The 25718-nt window shown below is 41.5% G+C and overlaps 1 protein-coding gene across 5 annotated transcripts in view; it reads left to right on the forward strand.

Annotated features, from left to right (window-relative positions):
- Positions 1 to 25718, forward strand: part of col12a1a (collagen, type XII, alpha 1a) — a 57988-nt gene that overhangs the window by 14288 nt on the left and 17982 nt on the right. For 2 of the 5 annotated variants that reach the window (XM_044374097.1, XM_044374099.1), the window contains exons 14-49: positions 2349 to 2618; positions 4213 to 4479; positions 4639 to 4831; positions 4929 to 5053; positions 6537 to 6686; positions 6791 to 6910; positions 7100 to 7264; positions 7368 to 7514; positions 8254 to 8393; positions 9183 to 9312; positions 10237 to 10382; positions 10953 to 11082; positions 11371 to 11507; positions 12628 to 12757; positions 12901 to 13040; positions 13281 to 13413; positions 13617 to 13637; positions 14469 to 14608; positions 17171 to 17300; positions 17460 to 17599; positions 17723 to 17852; positions 19837 to 19979; positions 21494 to 21623; positions 21803 to 21945; positions 22157 to 22286; positions 22889 to 23008; positions 23166 to 23312; positions 23441 to 23557; positions 23682 to 23834; positions 23959 to 24033; positions 24124 to 24263; positions 24364 to 24487; positions 24608 to 24751; positions 24967 to 25131; positions 25364 to 25402; positions 25542 to 25680. In XM_044374097.1, coding sequence (XP_044230032.1) covers positions 2349 to 2618; positions 4213 to 4479; positions 4639 to 4831; positions 4929 to 5053; positions 6537 to 6686; positions 6791 to 6910; positions 7100 to 7264; positions 7368 to 7514; positions 8254 to 8393; positions 9183 to 9312; positions 10237 to 10382; positions 10953 to 11082; positions 11371 to 11507; positions 12628 to 12757; positions 12901 to 13040; positions 13281 to 13413; positions 13617 to 13637; positions 14469 to 14608; positions 17171 to 17300; positions 17460 to 17599; positions 17723 to 17852; positions 19837 to 19979; positions 21494 to 21623; positions 21803 to 21945; positions 22157 to 22286; positions 22889 to 23008; positions 23166 to 23312; positions 23441 to 23557; positions 23682 to 23834; positions 23959 to 24033; positions 24124 to 24263; positions 24364 to 24487; positions 24608 to 24751; positions 24967 to 25131; positions 25364 to 25402; positions 25542 to 25680 — 4993 coding nt within the window. The other 3 variants (XM_044374098.1, XM_044374100.1, XM_044374101.1) reach the window with 3 other exon arrangements.

Raw genomic sequence — 25718 nt, forward strand, 5'->3', positions numbered from 1 at the left:
AGACATCTCTCAAATAATTAACTCCTTGCATGACACAGCAAACTGTGTGAGCTCTTGCATGTACCAGAGGGAATTGTCGCGTCTTGTTTTGTTTTCCTCTCACACTGACGCCTTTGGCGTGTCAGGCTCTGTCAGTGGCACTACCAGGCTGTTTTTTTCCACCACTCTAAAGGTTCTTTGAGGTAAAAGGCCAAGAGACAGGCAACCTTGGCACATTAACAGTGGGCGCTTCATCTTTGTGGCTCAGATGTGTTCCTTAGTTAACCAAGAGCAATAAAGTAAAGGAAGTTGGAAGTGGGGTGCCAGTGCTGAGATGGCACTTTGAGGGAGTGGTTTTTGAGGGGCTTACAGAAAGAGCAAAGTCTGAGTAAGTCTGAACTTAGTTGAGTTGTTTAACCATCCAATACCAAGGCTGAAGATATACAGTGGTCTAATGGTGTGAGCTATGTAAAATAATTAAGATAATTTTCAGTGCTTCCTGGGTATTTTTGCTCACTTGCTGACCTGCTGGCATTTTGATGTTTTTTACAAGTGCAGTCAGTCATGTATTTAAACTTCAGACATCTTTGGCTGCAGATGTGAAGGTTATGTCAGCACATGCCCTATAGAAAATCTCTTAGTTGATCTTCAGATGTGTATGTGTATAACCCTATCTAACCAAATGTGAAATTGATAAACTTTATATATATATATATATATATATATATATATATATATATATATATATATATACACACACACACACACACACACACACACATATATATATATATATATATAATATATATATATATATATATACACAATGGGGTTCAAAATCTGAGACCACTTTCCCATTCACTTAAATGAATGGGAAATTAATATACATATGTATATATATATGTTTATGTCACATTCAAACTACATTTCTATGCAGCTTTTGCTAGGTCTGTGGACCATGTGTTTCATGTATGCGTGCTTTACCTCTGCCTGCAGAAGTCATTATCTTGCAATCCTTTCGCTCTTGGTTAAAACACAGCCTGAAAAGTCAGTCAAGTTCATCCTTTCCTGTTTGCTTGGCAAAGACAAACCTTTTGATGTAATGATCCGGGTGTATATAAGTGGCCTTCACTGTTTTCATGGCCTTCCAAAATCTGTAACTCTTCATTAGTTTTGTGGTCGTGGTCATTATTCTTCATATTTGGCCTCAGCTCTCAAGGTGCAGATCGCTGTGCTTGGCAGGCACTGCCGTTGCTGTTACTTCTGTTCAGATCAGTTTCCAGTTCCTCCGTTATGGTTTGATACTGAGAAGGAGTCACAGGGTGACATATAGACACAGTGAATGCCTTTTCCGCTGTATGGTCGCTTAACATTTCCATAAGATTATGCATTGCACTTGTGGCAGATTTGTATTGCATCTCATTCTTTGCAGTTGGCTTTTTTATTAAACCTCGTTTGATGAGGTTTGATGAATGAGGTTTGAAAGACCACCCAGCTTCACTGCTCTGCCTGTGATTATATTGTCATTAGGCACTGGCATGTAGGGGCTTAGGGGCTTGAATCAGGATCAGGATCCCGGAGTTTGTGTGGGAGACTTTGTGTGGCAGCCTATTCTCCTTTGGTAGCTACAGCTCCTCTATGCTACAGCCAGACACAAGTGTTGATAGTCCATCTCATCATGGGCATCCCTCTCAGCCAGGCATGTGTTGGCTGCTCATCAGGAAACACCACCACAAAATTCCCTCCACTGTATTTCAGTGCCTCTCTCCTTTCATGATCATCTTTCAGGAAAAGTGAGTGAGGGAGAGAAAGGCAGAGCGCAACATCTGCAATTGTAGCAAACACACTTTTGTGGATCATGTTTCCTCTGTTTCAATGGAAAGTGCTGCCGAGAGAGGCGCTGGGGATATGCGATTTGTGATTAGTTTTGCAGAGATTTTTCCAGCAGTCTCTGATTATGAAGGGAGAAAATCGGGTTGTTCAAGCAGATCCTGAGGGGTTAAAGCGGAGACAGATGAGTGATTGTTGGTGATTTTATCGCCGGGGTTGTTCATTTTGTCCATTCTCTGTCTCACTCACTTCCTCAAACCTCCATATATCTGCATTAGATATCAACACCACCTGGACAAAACCATCAGTGGGTTGGTGCTCCCTGAGGCATTTTTGTACCTTTGCACTAACACCATCATCTTAGTCCTATTATTATGCACCTGACAGAATTAAAACAAAGAAAAAACAGAGAAATTTCTTTAGGTTAACAAAAGTAAATCTGAAGCACTACTTATTTTCAGTTTCCATTTAGTTATGCACAGGCCGATGTAATACGTCTACCTCTGTTTCTAATGCTGTTTCTTCTCATTTTTCCACAGAACTTGGTTCACCCAGAGACTTGGTGACCAAAGACGTCACTGACACCAGTTTTGCTGTGTCTTGGACTGCGGCCCCGGGAAATGTTCGTCAGTACCGGATCAGGTGGAAGTCTCTCTACACTGATGAGACTGGAGAAAAGACTATACCAGGAGACACCACAACCACAGTCCTGGAGAGTCTAACCCCAGAGACACGTTATCAGGTCTCAGTGTTTGCTGTTTATGGCCGTGGAGAGGGCCAGCCTTTGGTTGGAGAGGAAACCACAGATAGTAAGTTACTTTAGCTGCTTTATCTCTCCTACCGTAGACTTACTCCCTTATCCTTCACTTCTCTCCCTCTTTCAACATCTGTTCCCTTCTTTCTTTTTTTCTTCGTTTTTTCTTAGGCTCCTCTCTTCTGGTTTCACACTTCTGTACTTTTTTTTTTGAGTTTTTGGATGTCTTGTCATAGTTACCTAGAAAGTGTACAGCTAGGTAAGTGTGATGTAACTCTATAAAAGCACTATAACCACAAAGGGACAGCTGTTCTGTTTTCTGTTTTGTGTGGTGTGTAACTGTTAAGATGATCACGTTAAAAGCCAAGAATGCAGGTCTAGACTTTCTTGTCATAAACACATCTTAAGCCTTAAAATTTCATACGCTTGTTAAGTTAGAAATAGAATTTAGTAGATCATCACTGAGATATCTGGGTCAGTGACGCAGGTTTAAAAATGATCCAGGAAACACATTTTCATTGTGAGTCCCAATTGGTGTTATGTAGAAATGGATCTGTCAGCAACAATTACAGCCCATTATTTTGAGTTGAGTGATATCGTCATAGCATTCACTTGCACCATTTAGAGGGCCACAGAGACACTTTTGTAATCACATATAGTCTTTGCGTGCACATCTTAAAGAGTGTGCATGTGTGTTATATGTATGTACAGAGATAACGTAATGTACAGCACACCTGCACCCGGTTTCATGGGAGATACAAGACAGATAGATACCAGCCTTGTTAGACTACAGTCATGGTTGGATTAGAAAAGCATATTGAGCGGAAACTCGCATCAATTGGGAGGGAATTTGTCCACCAGTCAAATGGAATGTGCTAAAGGAAAAAAAAATATTTCCAACCATCATTAGTGTTTATTGATTCTGGCAAGCAGGGAAGGTGGTATATGCACCAAACACAACCACGAGGCAGCTTTGTAGACTTAAATGTTCACTTTGCTCATTCCTTCCTTGACTTTGCACCCACTATCTGTTGCTTTTCTTGTGCTCCACAGAAATCACAGGTCTCTTTGGGCTGAACCACACACGGCAAACTTGGATGCGCTGCTTTTTTCCGTTAATAAAAGTCCTTCTGAAGTAGAACGTTCTAAATATTTTCCTCAGCTCGTTTCGAAGCCTCTGACAATTCACACTTGCCCTTCCTGCTCTGAAAATAAGAAACACTCTGTGGACACACAATGGAAAAACGATGAAAGAGAAACTATGGGTTTGCTCAAATTCACGAGGCACCTAAGCCTGGCTCCCAAACCCACCAACTAAACACGATCAATCATGTAGATTCAGGCCTGTTTAATGTATACTTCTGAAAATCAGAAATATTTTGGTGGGTTTGTATTCGCATGTGGAAACTGAGCAGATATCCGGATGAAAGACTGCGAGGTAGCCAAGCGTGTTACTGTTTAGTTTACTTACCAGCAGGAAAGCCATGCTGCTTATATTTCCAAAGGTATATTGAAAACATAGGCAGTTAAACACACATTTAGCACAGATTCTCATCTGAACAAGGCCCAAAGTCTACATTTTCCACCAGACTATACATTCATCATTTTTCCTCTTTTAACCTTTATTCCTTTTTTTCTCTTTCTTGCAGTTTCAGCCGCTAGCAGAAAAATTGTTGTCTCTGATGAGACGGAGAAGACCATGAAGGTCACATGGAAACCGGCACCTGGAAATGTAGTCAACTACCGTGTTACTTATAAACCACAGTCAGGAGGGCGCCAGCTAGCAGCCAAGGTTCCTGGTGGGAATACCTCCACTGTGCTGAGACGTCTTTCTCACCTCACCACCTACGACATCACTGTTCTGCCAGTCTATCGTTCCGGAGAAGGGAAAGCAAGGCAAGGAGAAGGAACAACACGTACGTTGGTCTATCATTTACCACTCCACAATAGTACTTTTTTTATGTTTGACTATCCATTAAAAACTCAACCATAACCATCTCAAGAAATATAACAGTATATGTACATCATTCAGTATTGTCCTATTTAGTCCATCTTTGCATTTCTCTCCTTTCAAGTGTCACCATACAAAGGTCCAAGGAACCTCCAGACCTCAGAACCTACCAAGACGAGTTTCCGTGTAACCTGGGACCATGCTCCTGGTGATGTTAAGGGTTACAAAGTCACTTTCCACCCCGTAGAGAATGAAATTGACCTGGGAGAACTCCTGGTTGGCCCCTATGACAACACTGTAGTGCTAGAGGAGCTCAGGTGTGTCTTCAGGCTGATGTAGTATATATTTCTGGCTTTTTACTCTGTAATATATCATGTAGAAAAATACTGAAAATCATTTATTTTTGGTCTACAGAGCTGGTACCAAATACTCAGTGAATGTGTTTGGTATGTTTGATGGAGGAGAGAGTATGCCATTGGCTGGAGAGGAGAAAACCACACTCTCTGATGCACCTGAGCCTCCTCCTTTTGCGCCACCAGGTAAAGTTACCCAATATTCTACTATATTTTACAATAAAACCCACATATACTGTAGGAGAAAATATTGTAAGAATAACAGAGGAACATTCTGGATGTTCAAACTAATTAGCATGTTTAATGAAAAGCATATACAAAGAGCTGACATGGTTTTAGTCATTCCATTATTCCACCTCTCATCACCAATAAGGCAGTGTTTCCAGTATGTTATGTCTCTGGGCAGCAACAGTCAAACATTGGAGTCTGTATCACACAGTAAATTTTTGCTTAGGAACATACACTCTAAACCCATGCCCCATAAAAGCTAAAAAGTTTCTCTAGATGACTTTCCTCAAAGCTAATTGTCTCACGAAATAACAGATGTAATGGCAATTCCATCTGTCTGCTGCCCTTTCTTGCTTTCTTCATGGTGTCACACTGGGCTTCCGCTTTTTATTTTAAATCCAAGTACAGCCAGTGTAGATTTGAGCCATAAGCGTATAATCTGTTTGCAGTTATAAAATGTTTTACTACCTCGTGAGTCAGAGTGCAGCAGACAGCAAGTGTGAGAAGAGGAAAACTGTTGTGTTTGCTGGAAGGAACTTGAAAGGTCAGCTTGACCATTCAGCTGCAGGTCCGGTGCTATTAAGGAGGCAGACGCAAATACAGTGACAGCTCCCCACTCTTGTACCACTTTTACCTTTATCATTATATATTATAATTTATTTTTTTGACTACAGTATATACCTGTTTTAGTCCCTAGCTCTCTCCTTGTCTCTGTATCTCATTGTAAGCTTCACAACTGGTTGTCTGTCAAGGGGGTTGAGGTTTTTTTTTTTTTTGGAGGGGGGGGGGGGCGGAATGACCAGTCTGTAAATCAAATATGTAACCTGTTTTCAGTTGCAGACAGCGGCAGTTAGTGCAACATCTGCCTATTCCAGTTGCACATCTGCAGCCCTCTTTTAGGTGCCGAGGATCAGATGCATTCCTCCTCATCACACAGGTGTTGGAAAACAAGATCTGAATATTACCCTGCTGCTATGAAGGGCACAGGAATCTCTCCCTTGAAGGCCTTTGATATGTCACGGGCCATTAAAGGCATATTCTACTGATTTGCCCCTGGGACTAGCACACGGATCCAACCAAGAGAAATACTGCCTCGACATGCCACAACACAAGAAGACGATAATTATAACACCTGGAAAATAAAAGTTCACCGATGAAACTTCCTCAAAAATGCAGAAATGGTGTAATACTGTACCACTTGCTCATGAAGATGTTGATTTTTAGGAAAATTGTTTGGATGTCATTTAATTTTGTTCAGTTTTATGTCATGAACCCTTCTCTCTTTCTTTCCTTCACCTCTCACACCTCTTTGAGCACCTCGGCTCTTACATCATTATAATTCACCCTACACACCATTTTTGTGTACATGACATTTGAACATGGAACTATATCTCATATTCGCTTTTGTCCAATCATGACATTACATTTTTTGCCCTCTCAGGTGTGATGTGTAAGACCACAGCACAGGCTGACATTGTGCTGTTGGTTGATGGCTCCTGGAGTATTGGGCGTCTCAACTTCAAGACCATTCGTGCCTTCATCGCCCGTATGGTGGGAGTCTTTGACATTGGCCCCGAAAGGGTCCAAATTGGTGGGTCTAGCCAGAATAAGCACAATTAAAGTAACTGGTCATTGTTAATAAAAGCAAAAAATGTGTCTGTGCATTAGTCTAATAAAGGTTTTTGGTGTCTTCAGGTCTTGCTCAGTACAGTGGAGACCCTAAGACTGAATGGCACTTGGACGCACATAGAACTCGGGACTCTCTCCTGGATGCTGTGGCTAACCTGCCCTACAAAGGAGGAAACACCTTGACTGGTACTTAAATTTATATATTTATGTACAAACACAAAACACAGTAGGATGATTTATATTGTGTTTCTAAAATTTTACCCTTGTGTATTTTTCTGCCATTTCTTGCCGGAATCATTTCTTGCCCCAGAGAGTCATTTGAAAACTGGAGGTTGCATTTGGGATGAAAAATGAACATCCATGTCTTCATTGCAGGTCTGGCTTTGAACTACATCCTCCAGAACAATTTCAAAGAGAATGTTGGGATGCGGCCCAAGGCTCGCAAGATTGGTGTGTTGATCACTGACGGCAAGTCCCAGGATGATGTCATTGGCAACTCTCAGAACTTGCGTGATCAGGGCATTGAGCTCTATGCCATCGGTAAGCAGAGAGCAGTTCAAAAAAATATTGCTTTGCCAGACTCACTGTATGAAATAGAATTCTCAAACTACTAATGACCATTGACTTCATTCTTGCTCCTAAGGTGTCAAAAATGCTGATGAGTTTGAGTTGAGGTCCATTGCTACTGATCCGGATGATATTCACATGTACAACGTGGCTGACTTCTCCTTCCTGTTGGACATTGTGGACAATCTTACTGACAACCTCTGTAACAGTGTGAAGGGACCAGGTGTGTATGAGTTTACAGAGTAAAACTTGAGTGATCAAAGTGAAGGAAGCAATGAAGAAGAGTGCTCTGGATTGCAAGGCAGATGTCTACTTTACAAATAAAAATGATAGTAATAACCATGTATAGTCTAAGCCGACTGCTCCATTACCAAAGTTAATAAGTAGTATAAACATAGTGTAGAGCATCGCAGGCAGTTACATGTCTGGCCCACCATGGAAGACAACACTAGAAGCAGAGAACCAGCCAACCCATTGGTAGTTATTGCAGATATGTTATTTTTTTTCTTCCCCTAATATTCTTACTACCTCCCTGGAATAGGAAATCATCTGCTCCTTAATCAAATTCCAGAGCTTTGATTGGATACTATAGGGGAAGTTCTTGGGGAAGTTGTGAGTTTACATTCTTAATATGTACTGTGCTGTGTACTTGGTTTTGTTAGGACTTGTTTCTACAGAGGCATGCTATGTTTTAATTTGTTCCCATGTGTTGTTTTTGTTCCACTCTTTCCAATAAAATATAACTTTTATCAAAAAAATGGTGAATATTAAACAGTAACAATGAAGTTTACTAGAATGCGCCAGTGGTGGGTTTTGAAAACCTTTGTTACTTCTTAATCAATGATTACCAGTCTAACATAAAGGAAGGAAACAACTAGGCATACTGTTGCACGATGATGTATAATGTTCACTGTGATGGACCATATTATACTCATTCTCTTTCTATGCTTATGCTTGAAAAGGAGGTGCACCCGATGCACCCACTAATCTGATAACATCAGAGGTGACTCACCAGTCATTCCGAGCCACATGGACAGCCCCTGAAGGCCCAGTGGAAAAGTACCGTGTTGAGTACATGACTGTGTCTGGGAGCCCACTACAGGTATACCTGCCATACACCAAAAACATCTCTACTGTCAATAATTCAATCACACTAACATCTTTAGTAAGTGTAACACATCTCCCTGTGTGGTTGTTGAGTGGATGTTGGCTTAAATGTATCCTGACCCACTGTTTCTGAGTCTAATGGGAATCTCCACTCAAACTTCTATTTCCAGCCTCCTGTTTGTGTTGGCCTCTTGCTGTATGGGTGTCTAATTATATTATGATCTGACATAGGGCAAGGAAACAAAAACACACAGCTCTCAGTTTAGAGGAGTAGAAAGCAAATATTGACTCCAGGAGTGATAGCTCTATTGGCCGGCAGGGTCTTGGCTCCACAATGTGTGGAATAGATGCATTTTGGTGTCTGAATCTAATTACATGTAGGATATGTTTGTTTTTGTCCAGCTCCCATGGTTTTGTTTGACAGTGAACATAGTGGACAAGGTTTTATTTTTGTTTATGGATCTGAAATTGAAGCACATGCTGACTTTTCCTCAAGTCAAGATTTGTCCGGAGGGTTTTCTGGTTTTAATTGGGAAGATTTACAAAATGCTCAAGTCAATTCTGTACTGTAAACACACTGAGCTTGATATATATATTGTTTTGACACTAAACTGATAATTGATGTATGGTAAAACAACCTTGGTACGTGTTTCAATAAAGGTTTTTGACTCACTAGTGAAATACTTCAGCAATGAAGGCTTTGCAAAACCCCCCCCCCAAAAATCAAGAATCTGAGAGAAGATTCCTTTAGCTGCTTTCCTCTAACTATTCCTTCTGTTATTAGGTGTTGGTGGATGGTACTGAGAACACAGTGGTTCTACAGAAGCTCAACCCTCTGACAGAGTACCTGGTCAATGTCTACTCAGTGGTGGGAGAGGACAGCAGCGAGCCCCTAAAAGGAACTGAGACCACACGTATGTCTTCTCTTTCTGTTTTTTTGGCTTACTTCTTGGCCCGAGGTCCACTTTTAAAGATCCATGTATGGTACAAATTGCCAGAGGGAATGTAAACCATCTAAGCACAAATTACAAACAGATTACACACAACACTATTGGCTGATTTAGCTTTGATTACTGGTCGTAAATTTGACCATATTATGTTTAATGAAAGAAGCATTCTCTGATACTTAGAAACTGTTCCACATTAGGTAACCAAGATGAATGCGGTTGTCAGAGAACAGCAGTCTCAACTTCAGCAGGCTCTCACGCACTAATGAACTTCTAGCCTTTAATTTTATGAAGAGCATTTCCTTTTGAGTCAGCCGTCATAAATGAATCTTTCTGGCTCAGTTGCATAAAGCATATTAACTGCTCTCAGTGACTGTGATTCCTGTGTGGTCTCCATTAATCAAACATTCAAAAGGTAATATATATGTCTTTGTCTTGTTTATAAAACCATATGTGGCTGCAGAGAGATAGCAAAAGTAAATCTTAATGGAATGCAAATTCAGTGGCAATTTAAATGATTACACTGGGGTTCAAGCACAATCTGGACTTCTTTGTTTGTTTCTTTTAAGTTGCTGTTAATTGCTGTTTTATTAGCGCTCTCTACAATAGCAGAGTTTTAATAGCATTATATTGTATCTATAAAAGCGCATATAAAACTGCACTGATCGTTGAGTGTGGCACACAAAAAGGCCTGAGAAGCTCTCTCTGCAATCAAAGAAACAGGCAAAGAGAAATGTGTGTGTCTACATATCCCTGTGAGCATGTATGTATATTTGGATGTTCTGTCTGTGTCACATGTGTGCCAGTATGTATATGCATTCACAAATGTAGGAAATCATTATAGCGTCACTTAATTACTGTTGCCTTTCACATCACTGCCTGGTTATCCAGTGCCCCTGAGTGCTGTGAGGAGGATGTACATTTATGATGAGCAGACCACTACCATGCGAGTGAGATGGGAGGAAGCGGATGGTGCTACAGGTTACATGCTGCTCTACAGTGCCATCAATGCCACCCAACCCACTGCTGAACAGGAGGTAGGAGTCATTCTGAGAATGCTGAGAACACAGCGTGAGTGAATGAAAGGGCATGCAGCCAGTCAGCTGTGGACATGACAGATGTGGACGAGGAATAAATTACCACATGCACATGTGTTTATGGGTGGACACAAACGCACATTCTTGCATGGACTCATATGGACCGAGCACACACACACACATTGCTTAACACTAGAAGTGACCAAATACTTCAACTTACCATCAGCAGTTTTTGACAAAATACAGATGTCACACAGTGAAATAACATTTTACAAAGCTACCAGTGTTTGCCTCATCATTCAGCAGACAAGGACAAAGGGAAAATACAGAGGAACATTGTTAGTCACAAAGGGGTGGGTGCACCATGAGCTCACTTGGCCAAGGGAACATCATCATTTGTTCATGAGGTGTCAAACCCAGTGGGTCAAAACCGGATTCGGCAGATGCGCTGCAACGGAATATATTTTCCATTGTTCTTATCCAAATGTCTCTATCTATGTCACTGAGGAGTCCCTTTCATCCGCTTCCCCTCTGACCGTATGTTGTTTGTTTGGTCTGGTCCCCCTGCAGATCAGAGTGGGAGGAGATACAACTGACGTCCAGCTGGTGAAATTACTCCCCAACACAGCCTACACACTTTCCCTCTTCGCCCTGCATGGAGAGTCAGCTAGTGAACCACTTACCCAGCAGGGAGTTACACGTATGTAGTAGCTGAATAACAATTTTATTTCAATATTGCAGCACCTATTTCATGAAACTGATCTAGCTTAGTGTTAGTGATGATATCAGACTAGAAGCTACATGCACGTTTGCCCCAAGGTGAGGTCAGTTAATAAACAACATGAACAACCATGTCTCTCAATATGCAGTGTGTCTACCTTATGGACAGAAAGTCTACTGGGGACTACTGTGGACTCAGCATCTTCTTATTTATGCCTAACTATAATCTTGTTCTGAAACTAACACTAACCTTTGGTCCCTTGTTCAGTCCCCCGGCCTCCCGCGGGCCAACTGAGGGTTGATGATGTCACCCACAGCACCATGAGGCTTATTTGGGATGCTGCTCCTGGTCCTGTTCGCAAGTACCTTGTCACCTACAAGCCTGAGGATGGAGAGGCTAGGGAGGTGAGTTTGGTTCCAATCTTTAGCTTTCTCTGGCATTACATACACCATGGAATACATGTATGCAAGATGTTAGCAACCAATACTTTCACCAATCCTATTCTTATGTGTTTCTCATGGACTTGCATTGAGTTTGTTGTCTGTTTGAGCCATTAGATTTGATGGTGACAAATTTATATTGATATTTTTAACTGATCCCTCAATATATTGGCTTAGACAACATAATGGAGACTGCAGCTGGTTGTGTGGACATTGGAGAACGTTCTGGAGTCCAATGAAAAGATTATGAAACTATACGAACATGGTTTTGCAGGGGTCAAGGGGTGGTCATGGTGGTGTGGATTGGATGGATACTTTATGGTTGCATGTCCCCTTTTGGGAGTTCTTGGCCTACAGCAGCGAACTCTGTGGTCGGCTGTTTTCTACTTCCTTAGCTATAAACCAGGTGGAGGTGATCCTAAAAGCTCTTCTGTTGGAAACACACATGTGAAAGTGACTCATGGGCTGAGGATTCGATTGTCAAAAATGTAGTGCGTGGGGAGGAAGAGCCTGCTGCCCAGAAAGTAGCAGAATATTTTACTGACCTTATGGATCATGTGATAGAACCCAATAAGTGACAGCATGCCACTCACAACATAGATGGCAAGACAAAGTCCCTTTATGGTTCAAATAAAGTGTCTGTTGAGACTTATAAATAAAATGAAAATGCAAAAGCTCAGGCAAACATAGAGCAACTGTGTTTTCAAGTTAATGGATATTCAGAATGAATTCCTCAAGTTCAGTTTCTTGAGGTTCAGCTAATAAAACTAAATGGAATAACGAGCAATAAAAACAGTATTGTATTTCCTATAACTATTCCAGATGTTTGGTCAAATTTTGTAGCTTTTTATGTTTGTTGAGTGTCTGTCTTGTTTGTTTCTGTATACCTCAGTTTTTTGCCTTAAGGTCAAGTTTCCAACCAGTCTTACTAGGTGTGCAGATCTGCTGTTGCCAGTATTTCTGGAAACAGAATTGAAATTTTGCAAGATTTGGCAAAATGTGAAAATTCATTCAGAAAGCTCTTTATATTTGTGTTGATTTTGTGCAAAGATATTTAACAGTTGTGTTCAATTGTGTTCTACAGCTGGAAGTGGGAGAAAGTGTGACCAACAGACAACTGGACAACCTGATCTCACAGACTGAGTATGGCCTGGCAGTTACTCCGATCTATGATGAGGGTCCTGGACAGCCTATGTTGGGAACAGCAACCACTGGTAAGAATGAAAATCCATCATCATTATAATGACACTTGGGATAATGGCACTTGCCTCGTTTGCTTGATTCTTACTGAGATAGAGAACACACCGATCAAAGACATTAGTTTGGTTGTCTTAACTTCCTTCCTTCTACTCTGTAGGTGTGGTTCCTGCCCCGAAGAACCTGCGATTCTCAGAGGTTACCCAGACCAGCTTTAGAGCCACCTGGGAGCATGGAGCCCCTGACGTGGCTCTGTACCGCATTGGCTGGGCTAAGAGTGTAGACAGAAACTTCCAATACGTAAGAGAAAAACAGCTGTCCAAGATGTTTACATTTCTAATAAATCATGTATGTATTTCTTGATGACTCTTACAGAAATGCTTTGAAAAAGACTTACAGAACATCTAGAAAACAGATTTTTGCACCAATCCAATTATAATCACTCTAATATGGATCTTATGTTGCTTGTCTTTGGTTTGTATTGGCTACATTTTTTGTCAAGCACCTTCCCATATGCTGTGTTTGTGTTTTCCTCATCAGGCCATTCTGAACAGTGATGAGACAACCTACGTCCTGGAGAACCTGGAGCCAGACACTCCCTATGATGTGTCTGTGACTGCAATCTATCCAGATGAATCAGAGAGCGAGGACCTGCTAGGCACTGAGAGGACATGTAAGATGAACACCCCCAGCAGCTCTGCGATGACAACTTAACTATCACTTCAGTTAACGCTGTTTTGCTTCAGTTGCTTGAAAGAATCTTGACCAAAGGCTAGACGAATTGTTAACCGTTTGATTTTACCTTCTGGAAATATGCTGAGTGAAACATTAAGTAAAGGGTGTGCCCATTATACCTTTCTATTTCTGCCTCTGTAGTGTCCATGAGAGGTGGTCCAAGTAAGTATATGTGTGGTAACGCAAGAGGATGCTTTTTCTTTCAAGTGGTGAAAGCATGTTTTGTATTTTTGCCCAATCATCAGCCCTGTTGTTCATTGGTCACCCATCATTACATCATCAAGCAAGGCACTTAACCCATCCACTGCTCCAGTGGTGCTGTGTTGCAGCTGATACAGCCAGTTATATTGAGTGTTTGTCTGTCTTTGTCTGTGTTTGTCTCACTGTCTGTGCCATTCATCCCAATGCTGTTCATGAGTTTGTTCTTAGTCAAAATGGCTGAAGATGGATTTCAAATATGCATGCCCTGCAACAAAGGGATGTTTATCCCTATATTTGAAGGCCTTCCCATCCTCCATCAATCCATCATCCATCCATCCATCCATCCATTCATCTATCCATCCATTGCATTTATTGATGCATTTATCAGTTCATCCATTAATCACCTTCCCATCAATCCATTGCTGTTGATGAGAATCCATCCCTGCTTCAGAAAAGACAAAGTCCCTGAGTTGGATTGTCTTTTCTTCTTTAAAGCTGCAATCCTTGATAAAAATCAGTGACAGAGTAGAGTTGCTTTGTTCTACCATAAGCTGAAACAAGTACATCACAATTAGTGAATTAACCTATATTTTTATAACAAATGCGTAACTCTCAGTCAAATATAAAAAATCTTTGACATACTGAGGTAGTCATCTTAACATGAGCTGACCAGTATATCAAGGACTGCATCTTTAAAAGATATTTTTGAGGAAATCCATGGAGCAACTTCTCTTACTACATGTAATGGATATACATATTGACATGGTTGTAATTTTCATATGCCTTTTCCAGCACCTAATGCACCTCCCACCAACTTGGTTGTGTTCAACGAAACAACCACCAGTCTGAACACCAGGTGGACTCCACCCCCAGGCCGTGTCCAGAACTACAAAATTACTTATGTCCCAACCTCTGGAGGCAGGAGCCAGAGTGTAAGTCACACAACAGACCAACCAACATATGCACCAATACACAGGGTGTACTTGATTGAAGACTGAAGGTTTAGTTAAGCTTTAAAATATTAGCTACTTACTCCTTACTCTTAATGCTAACATTACTTAGACAAACTGTGGTTCATGGCTCCTTGAGCTTTAACTCAATCAGTGGATTTATTTTTTCCTCCAGAGCAGCTTTGCCTCCAAGAAATATATGTGCATAGCTAGAACTCTGCCACTGGTATTGCATTATTATAGTTCATACTAAGTCAAACCTCTTATTCTGTTGTTTGGAAATGGCATCATTGATATGGACAAAACCCTTCCTAGTTTTTCTCAACATTTCCCGACACTGCAGACTGTGTGTCATGCATTTTTGGCAGTCAAGCCTTTTTGGATGACATTTTAATTTTTGGTTTGAATTTACTGTCAGACATTTCTCATTGCTTCCACAAGCAAGACTTACAAGGGAGGCTAAATGGTGCTTATGCACAAGCTCATACACAAGGATGCAGACTGATACCCACACTGATAAGTTGCGAAACAACCCCTGAAATCATTATTTAGTGTTCCAACCAACTTTTGTAAAAATACTCCCTCCTCACAACTTGGCATTTATGGGATGTGAGGAGTTGTTTAAAGGTCCAGTGTGTAGAATTTAGTGGCATCTAGTGATACAGACTTGGCAGAAATGGAATATAATATTCATAAGTATGTTTTAATTAGAGTATAATCACATGAAAATAAGAATCGTTGTGTTTTTGTTACCTTAGAATGAATCCTTTATATCTACATAGGGAGGAGGTCCCCCTCTATGGAGGCCGCCATGTTGCACTGCCATGTTTCTACAGTAGCCCAGAACGAACAAACCAAACACTGGCTCTAGAGAGAGGCTTTTGTGTTTTTCGTGAGTTTTGCGGCCACCATAGGTTACACACCTACACGCTTGGAAGGGGAGGGTGAGGGGAAGGGTATTCAGTTGGTTGCAGCCTAACCGCTAGATGCCACTAAATTCTATACACTGGACCTTCAAGAGAGAACTATAAAATTTAAATACTGTAAAAAGTTCATGACACATTTTGAGGGCGGATAATTTAACAGCTCTATGGGGAGACTCTGAACAGATACTTGAGAGATTAAACATTCATCTGCACTATGATGTGATGGATTCACTTGCACTGTGTGCTATTTGGCCATCTGCAAGTTGCGTGTGTGTGTGTGTAAATGGAAAATAGAATGCACTTGCCCAGCCAGGTCAGTGTTTGTGTCATGAGAGAGTACTCTGCCACAGGAGTCATATATTATACAGTAGATGTGTTTAAAGTGCTGCACAAAACTATTTGTGCTCACAAACCCAACTATTAGTTCACTGTTTTTTACCTGTTTAAGTACGCCACAGATGGCATCCAACATTTGTCACTCTGAAGAAAATTATACTTTCCTTATAATTTACCCTGTCAGACGTTTTGTGAGAAATACAGCTTTAACTCAGCTGGTTTTACTTACATCACTTGTTGACCATAAGTTTCCCTTTTAACACAAGTTGGAATGTTTTCATCTTTAGCACTTGATGAAATTTAGTTGCGCTGATTGCCTGGGTGATATCACGTTGGGTTGATGGAAAACTGGAAGCTAACCAGCAAACATCGGCCAAGTGGTCTTGGTTCACTGTTAGGATAGCCCAGGGAGTGTTGCATTATTTTGTCTGGGGCAACAAGACTGTTTTTGGAAATATCTTATGCACATTCTGCACTTATGTACAAGAAAGCTATCACAGTGCCAAATGATTAAAAACCTATTTCGTTATGTTTTCTTTTTCTTTGCTGATAAAAGATTCAGCCGTTTAGTTGGGAAAGCTTCAGAGAGCTCTACAATGATTATAGAAATCCACAAAAGAGTAAAGCAGATGTAAACATACAGGCACATACAGTATCATAATTAAATCCATATACAAACACACTCTCATAGCTCCATGTCCTCTCTCCTTATAACTTAAGCCAAAAGAACTGTAGTAAATTCATCACCAGTCATGACTGTTATGATAAGACATCCGACTGCTTCAGTCATCAGAGTAGAAATTTACCTTGGCTAGTGGACTGTGTATTAATCTTGGCCAAAAACACTCAAAACATTCCTCCTCTGATATATTGACAGTCTAATATTTTGTAGGTAGAATTCTTTCCATCGGGTTATTGACATCAATTTAAGGAACCCATTGAGAGTTGTTAAACTCTTTATCCCATCTTAGAAACAGATCAAATATCTTTTCCTTCAGCGGATACTAGAGTTGCAAATGGTTGTTTTTAAAGATATTGCAAGACAGATATATATTGTAGTCAATTATTGAAGAAAATACAACAACTTTCCAAGTTAATATCTATCCTGCTGAACTAGTCAGCTATTGTTTGAGAAATTAAATCCATCATGTCAACATTAAATATGATCACCCTGGGTATGCAAACATTGGACAGCATCAGTGACTGATTTAACAGTCATATTTTTTATTTGTTGTAATAAAATATAAGCCAAGGTAGTTAACATTTACTTCTCCTCAATTAGACCCAGGTTGGAGGGAAGAAGTCTACTGTCCTGCTTCCCAAGCTGACCCCTGACACTGAATACTCCATCAGCGTGGTGGCGGTCTACGCCCGGGGAGTCAGCAGGGAGCTGAACGGCCTTGGAAAGACCAGTAAGTTCTCTTCCACTTTTGTTGCTCCCAAATGACACATATTAACAATGACATGTATATTAAATGTTGTATGTGTTGTACGTAGTTTACTCATGTACATTTTCTCAGACCATTAGAGCTTACAGACAAGTGTTAAGTGTATCATACCTTTATCTCCAGAGCCTTTGGGTGGTGTTAGGAACCTGCGAGTCATTGACCCTACTACCAGCTCCCTGAATGTCCTATGGGAAGCTGCTGAGGGCAACGTGCGTCAGTATAGGATCTTCTATGTCCCTGCAGCTGGAGGAGAGGAAGAGATGGTAAGCTGTAAAATCACCACAAAATGATTACTGAGTGAGATGTTCTCCTCATTGCAATCACAAGAAGGTCACCTCCACTGGCCAGAGCTCAACCTGATGTATGTCTTGCTATACCTCTCTCAGGTACAGGTGTCAGGCAACACATTTAACACTGTGCTGAAGAACCTGCAGTCTGATACTGTCTACACAGTGACTGTGGTTCCTGTCTACACTGCTGGAGAGGGACAACGCATGTCTGAGAACGGCAAAACATGTAAGCACTACTCTTATATGAACATGAAAGGTGAAAGGAATATACACCTTAGGTGAGCAAGTTACAATGGCGATCTGCAGGGAAGTTTAGATGCAGCTATTAAATCCTTGGAAGACAGCTTTCGGGGTTTAGAATAGGCCATGCAGACTGAGGAAGACTTCTGAGAATGACATACCACATGACAGCGATGGGATTTTTTTTTTTACTAGACCAGGAATCCATTCATGTCTGTCCAGAATGAACTTACTGGCCTTAGCTGCTGGCTTGCTGTTACTGTATGTCAGGGACCTTCAATTAGGCAGCCGGTTATAACTGATTTGTTTCATAGTATCTTCCAAAGCCTTTTAAAATCTATAAGCCAAGCCAAACTGATCAAATGTCATTCATTTCTCAAGAGCAGAATATATGCAATTCACACCTTACATATAAAATGTAACATAAAACATAACATAAAATGACAGTATACAGCTTAGTTTGAACTTTTTCGGATAACACAGATTTTCCAGTTTCTCCCACAGTTTTAAACCACCAACCTCTGCTGGGAATGAGTCAGCATTTTGTGGGGTGATTGCGTAGGAAGGAATTCCTCCGGGTTGGCAACATTATAATGGTGTCTCCTCTCTATTTACCGTAATATTGTCCATTTATAGGTTGGAATGAAGGGTAGTGGTCAGGATAATGGTGTGGCTGGGGAATGGGGGAAGGGATATACTGAGTAATTGGCTCTCCTTTGGGAAAAAGAAACAGAATGGGGTAGAAATGAATGGAGAGCATTATATGTTTTATGGCTCTCAACTTGGCTAAGGTCATCCTCCATGCCTGCTACTGTTACCCCCATTTTCCTCTCTGTAGCAATGGTCCTTGATGATCAGTGGCTTTTTCTTAGACATGTTAACCAAACTCCTTTACAGTTTGTACAGTATATCAGATCACACTGCTAAAAAACCTTGTAACTTGGTTAGCTTTGTAGACATATCATCATATCAGTGTCTAACATAAATCCAAACTGCAGTGCTTCAATCTACTCTCATCTTATTGAATTTAAAGAAGGAGCCGCTCTCACTCTTTGAGCTAACATTGTTCAACTGTTTATTGTGCCTTAAAATTCAAAGCAACTTTCTAGGCAACAGGCTTTGGTCTGTGAAACTTTAAAGAACGGAAGCTCTCTCACTGTGTTTTTCCCACTGTGTTTCCCCCCTGCGTTTATGAGGTTATAATGGAGAGCGGCACAAAGCCTCTAAACATCTGCTTTGCCTTTTAGAAGACAAGCTCCACACAGGGCTTCACATACATCTATCTTTTTCATTAACCTTTAGGGCACTAACAGGAAGCGTCCTGTTGACAGAAGTGTTGTTAAATGATGTCTTAAACTTGTCTCTGTTAGTTGCGGGGCAGTATTGTTCACATTTTATGAAATGTTCTCAGGTAGTCATTGGATTTTTCTGTCTAGTCTAGACCATGTTTTGTAAACTGAGACAAAGGCAGAATTACAGTACCACTATTTAGGAGATGTCATTTAGACACTAGTGAATCTACTCCATTATGCTGCTTAAGATAAAACCAAAGTATACTGTAACACAAATAAGAATAGGAATATACTTTCAAATATTAGTGCCTGCCTATTTGTGTAGCGGTACTATGGGTATTGTGTATGTGTAATGGTCTGTTTTATCCTTGAATTTACTGTCCGTTCCCCACTTATAAGTACCTGACCTAAACAAGCTGTCTGTTTTTGTCTCCTCTGCCTTATCTCATCCTTTCTCTCCATCTATCCTTCCAATCTATACAAACCACTTATGCTGCTGCCTTCTAACCTCACCCTGTCATCATACTTTACTCTCTGTATAACCATCCTGTCATCACTCTTTTAACTACTCTGCACTCTCTTTTTATTTTACCTTACCCTGACCCTCACCTTTCACTTGCTTATCTGTCTTTCTGCCTTAAACTACCCTCTTAACACCCAACATTCCCGGCTCTGCAGTGGAGCGTAGCCCAGTCAGGAACATCCAGGTTTTCAACCCTACAACAAACACTCTGAATGTTCGCTGGGAACCTGCCACAGGCCCAGTCCAGCAGTACCGGGTGGTCTATGCTCCTCTGACTGGCACCAGACCCTCTGAATCGGTGAGTTTTCATCAGCAAGTGGGAAAAAGTGTAGCATGGCATTTATGCATACAAAAAGAAGACATTTATAGTCAGTGTACCATAGCACCCTTAAATAAAAATATTTTACTTTACTTTGCAAGCAAACATCTCAACACTAATTCCCTTAAAATCATACATCATACACACACATACAAACACTGAATTGACTAAGAACGAGGAGAATCAGAGCACATCTGGGTGGAGGTGTGAGTACATGTGGCCAAAGCAACAACCCATTTTTCACCCGCATTTACGGTATGCCATGTGTCATTAGGAATGAAACAGCCTCATCCTGAAATGTTTAAAGCAAACTATCAGTCTGGTCACCAAATGGTGTGTTTGTACTGCAGTTACTGCCTGTTGAATTCTGTTTAAGTCTTAAACCAAGACTGTGTTCATTAAAGCAGAAATCCGTTAATTGCAACTCCCATTCTCTGCACGGTATGTTGCATCTGGCACCAGTGTGCCCACATCTTCACGTGGAAAGGATTTCTGGGCTGCCTAAAGAATCCACAAACAACTTTGGAAATGTTACTTGACGCTGCATGGTTAGCTCTTTCCAGCATCTGCCAGAAAGCCTGCACCAACAAGACTTTGGTTTCTTCACTGCGACCCGAGTAACATGGTCTTTGAACAGTGAGGAATACTCCAGTTTATTGATAGAGAGGTGCACTTTGCCTTTATCCCTATTCATTAGCACATTTATGGCAGTCTCAAGCCTTTTCCGTGGCTGACGCCAATGATGTGCGTCAGCTGCGATGTGGCATTTTTCAGCCAGCACCATCAAATTTAAAGCCAGATGGAGATTTGTAGCACAAATTACCAGCTTTACCAGTCGTCGTCTGTAATATTATTTTATACTGAGACTCTCAAGCACTTCAGTACATTTTTGACCAGGAGAGATGGGAGCAGACTAAAAATGATGCAATCAAAATAGAGCGAAAACAGACAATGGGACATTTTTGTTGCATTTACATGTAAGCAGATTCACCCTCCCAATTGCTTGTCTAACACTCTTTTTCACGCAACATGCTTTCAATGTAGAGATTCTCGTACCCAAGCATTCATCCCTCCCCCTTCCTTGCTCACTCACAGAGGTTATCACCAGGCCAGAGCCCCCTCGAGGAGCACTGACCTTACTGTGTCCAGCTAACCCACAGACAAAGAGAGAGTGTGGAGGATGTGGCCCCTGGGTTAAACAGTGGTGCCGGCTGTCAAACCCCCCTAGCACTACCACCTCTCCTCTGAACATCAAAGGAATATTTGGCTCTTCCTTTCACTGAGTGCTGACAGCAAGGGGCTGTTGAGTAAGAGGGAGGCGTTAGAGGGAATGTACAACACAAGCAGCTGTCAGAAGAGAGGGGAAAGGTCTTTGTGTGTGTTGGGCAGGGGCTCTGCGTCATGTCTACACACCCATGTTTAAAAAACAACATGTTGCACTGACACTCTCCAAAAAATTTTGACTCCTGAAATGTTTTGGTGTTTCTGTGCAGGTTGTGGTACCAGGGACCACCACCACAGCCCTGTTGCAGCAGCTGCTCCCAAACACTGACTACAATGTTGGAGTGGTTGCCTTGTACAGCGATGGCGAAGGACCCGCTATCAGTGACAGTGGCAAAACACGTAAGAACCTGGGCCAATGTGTTTAAAGACAATGCTTGAGTAGGAAAAATATCCCTATGACCATATCACACCTTTTAGAGTATGAGTGCAGGACTAGTATAAATATTTTAGCAATTAATAACTAGCCTCAGGTGTTGTCCATAGCACATACACGTTTTTCTCTACCTTTCCTCCCTCAGTTCCCCGTAGTGGTCCTAGGAACATGCGTGTATATGACCCCACCACCACAACTCTCTCTGTGAGCTGGGAGCATGCTGAAGGTCCTGTTATGCAGTACCGCATCACTTATGCCCAGACCACAGGAGACCCCATCGAGGAATATGTAAGTATATGTCCACATCATCAATTGTCTTTCTTCAGTCTTTTTAGAGTGACAAATATCCAGTTTTTGAATCACTGTCTTGAGGTCTTGATGAACTGAATCTCATCAATCCAAAATAAAATCACAAATGTATCTTTGTTACTACTAATATGCTCTTGATTTGCTCTGTTATTAATCCGGTTCTTAATGTGATATGCCTTATGTCTTGTAGACTACAGTACCAGGGAACAGAAACAATGTGATCCTGCAGAACCTGGATCCAGACACTCCTTACAATATAAAAGTAACTGCCATCTATGCTGATGGACCAGGAGGAGAGCTGGAGGGAGATGGACGCACAGGTATAAACTGTTAAATCCGTCCAACCACATGGGTGTGTGTGCCTCACTGTGCTGCACTGTATGTGTATCTATTAACCTGATGCAGGGAGCATTTGAGGACGTGAAATTAAGCATACGGTCACCACGTATTAAGGATATAATGCAGTACTGCACACACACATGCAATCTCTAGATTATGGAATACACGGCAGAAAATGTGAATAGACTGATCCATTGATTAGGATCCTGAATCATTGTAGCAAAAGTGGAATAAGTGAAATTCTTGACTTTTCACACAGGCCAAAAGCACCAAGAGTCTTTGCCAGGGAATTATGAACTGGCTGTACTCCAGTCAGGGAGATCTCATGCCTGCAGCGTCGGCCAGTGTCTTGCCTAATTTTGCCCTTCAAACAAAAGAAACCCTATTCCATTTTGTAATAGCACTCCGCTCCTTGAGACGACTTTTATTTTTTTCCCAATTCTTCTGATGTGGTTGCATTTATCATCCACCTCACACAGTGAGATATTTAACTTAAATATCATGATGAGATATTGAGCATCTGCATCCCACTGCAATGAACCCAGCCTGTGTTGACTGTGCTTTACTGTCTTGTTTCCCACAGTGGGTATGCTTGGCCCCAGGAACCTCCGTGTTTCTGATGAGTGGTACACCCGCTTCAGGGTGTCCTGGGACCCCGCCCCCTCCAGGGTTAACGGATACAAGCTTATCTACCAGCCTGAGGGTACGGACATGTCTTTATGGAGATAGAGTGGTGTTAGTTGCGAGAAAAGAATGTGTGTTTCACATGGTATACTTAATCAAGGAACATTTACCAATACAGTTTCTTTTTAATGCACACACACATGGAGACTTTTTAAAATGTTTATGTGTCCTTTCAGGCTCTGATGAGTCAATGGAGGTGTTTGTTGGAGATGTGACCTCCCACCAACTGCATAACCTGAAACCTGGAACCACCTATGACCTGAAGGTGCTGGCACAGTACAACACAGGCTTCAGTGAACCCCTAGTTGGCCAAGGCACCACATGTAAGTTAATAATGCTATTATTTATTACAGACTTATGTGCACAATTCAAATGCATGATTGCAGTTTTGACTGGCAGATGTTACAACCCATTGTCTTGCAAGTAGACTAAGAATGTTGCTTCCCTTTAGTGTACCTGAATGTGACAGACTTGACCACCTACAATGTTGGCTATGACTCCTTCTGCCTCCGATGGGCCCCTCACAGAGCAGCCACCTCCTACAGACTCAAAGTCAATCCTTTTGACAGTGAGTGCATTACTGTTATTTTTAAAGAAGCCTTGTTGAATTTGACTTGGAATTTGTTAGATTATTGCAACATGAATTTGTTTTCTCTCTTCTTCCTTCTCCCACTGTTTTTCTTCCCATCCAGCCTCCAAGAGTGGAGCTCAGGAGATCACTGTCAGAGGCTCAGAGAGCCATTACTGTTTTGATGGCTTGACCCCCGACACTCTCTACAATGCCACTGTGTTCACCCAAACCCCCAACCTAGAGGGACCTGGAGTCAGCATCAAGGAGAGGACATGTAAGATAACATCCTCTGTGTCAGTTTAAACCTAATGTATGACAGGACACAATGAGATTCTCTCACCAGCCACAGAATATTAAGTCACTTTCAATTGTGTGCTTATATCTCTATTTTATCTCAGTGGTCAAACCCACTGAAGTGCCGACTGAACCTCCCACCCCTCCTCCTCCAGCAACAGTCCCCCCTGCGCTAGATGGTGAGGAGAACTTCAACATTTGTATCTGTCTGCTAAGATAGTAATTCCTGTAGTTTAGCTAAGAATAACATCATTGTACCTGCATCACAGTGTGCAAAGGTGCCAAGGCTGACCTGGTCTTCCTCATTGATGGTTCCTGGAGTATTGGAGATGAGAGCTTCAACAAGGTCATCCAGTTTGTCACAAGCATGACTGGAGCTTTTGATGTCATCAGCCCTAGCGGCATGCAGGTCAGCATAAACCTTGGTGCTGTCTTTAATATTTATTTCTCTGTATATTTGGTAAGGCAGTCATACTCACAGTCTTGACATGTTTGTTCTCTTCGAACAGGTTTCACTTGTGCAGTACAGTGATGATGCCAAGACTGAGTTCAAGCTGAACTCCTACCATGACAAGGGCATAGTGTTATCAGCTTTACAGACTGTCCGCTACAGAGGAGGAAACACCAAGACAGGTACAGCGTTGAAATCAGAGCTGCATCCCTAGCAAAGTGATTGCTCTGAAGAAGATGAATTGCTAAGGTTTGACATTTTCTGTCCTGTCCTCATCCTCTCCATCCTTCTCCTTCACTCAGGCATTGCTCTGAAGCATGTCTATGAGAAGGTATTCACCTCCGACAGTGGTATGAGGCGGAACGTCCCCAAGGTGCTGGTGGTGGTCACAGATGGACGCTCCCAGGATGAGGTCAAGAAGAGTGCTGAAAAACTGCAGCATTCTGGTATGTGTGGAACTTTTAATCATTGTCATGTGTGTTTTGGTTTACATTGTATGCACAATACATATGTACACTATAATAGTGGAACTGTTTTGAATTATCTGAATTTGTGGCAGATTTAATAAACTCCTGTAATAATCCCTACAATCATGAAACTGCTTGTGGTTAATGGAAGCTTCCCAATGCTCTTTGTTTTTGTGTGTGTTTTGCCCCCACAGGATACAGTGTGTTTGTGGTTGGTGTGGCCGATGTGGACATGACAGAGCTGAGACTTATCGGCAGCAAGCCCAGTGAAAGACATGTGTTTGTGGTTGATGACTACGATGCTTTCGCCAAGATCCAAGACAACCTGATCACCTTCATCTGTGAAACGGCCACTTCCAGTAAGACAGAGATTAATGTATCATTAAAACATGATTATAGTTTAGTTTTTACTGTTTTTACTTCTTTTGAATATGATTTTGTAATCTCTATGGTTAGTGCACCTGCAGAGGTAGCAAGAAGTTCACTCATTCACGTAATCTGATCTGCCAGAGGAAATGTATAAACAGAGATCACATTCTTTAAACCTTAATCTGTTTTTCCAACCCCTTATAACATTTCGTCTTGTTTTAGCTTGCCCCCTGATCTACATCAATGGATTCACCACACCTGGTAAGCATACAGCATCACTGTGGAAACACTAATCCCTACAGAGCTTGTTGGCATAACTAAAATGCTATTATGCTGTAGTGTGAGATGGTTTCTCCATTTGTATTTTCATGCTCACAACTCTGTTGTTTATCCCTTCCAGGATTCAGGATGCTGGAGGCTTTCAACATCACAGACCGCACTTTCGCTGGCATGAATGGTGTGTCCATGGAGCCTGGCTCGTTCAACAGCTACATCGCCTACAGGCTGCACAAGGACTCCTTCCTAAACCAGCCCACCAAGTAAGAGCTGAGGCTTAATTGTATTTGTGTGTGTCAAT

This window comes from Thunnus albacares, chromosome 15 (assembly GCF_914725855.1).
Source record: "Thunnus albacares chromosome 15, fThuAlb1.1, whole genome shotgun sequence".
Classification (NCBI taxonomy): domain Eukaryota; kingdom Metazoa; phylum Chordata; class Actinopteri; order Scombriformes; family Scombridae; genus Thunnus; species Thunnus albacares.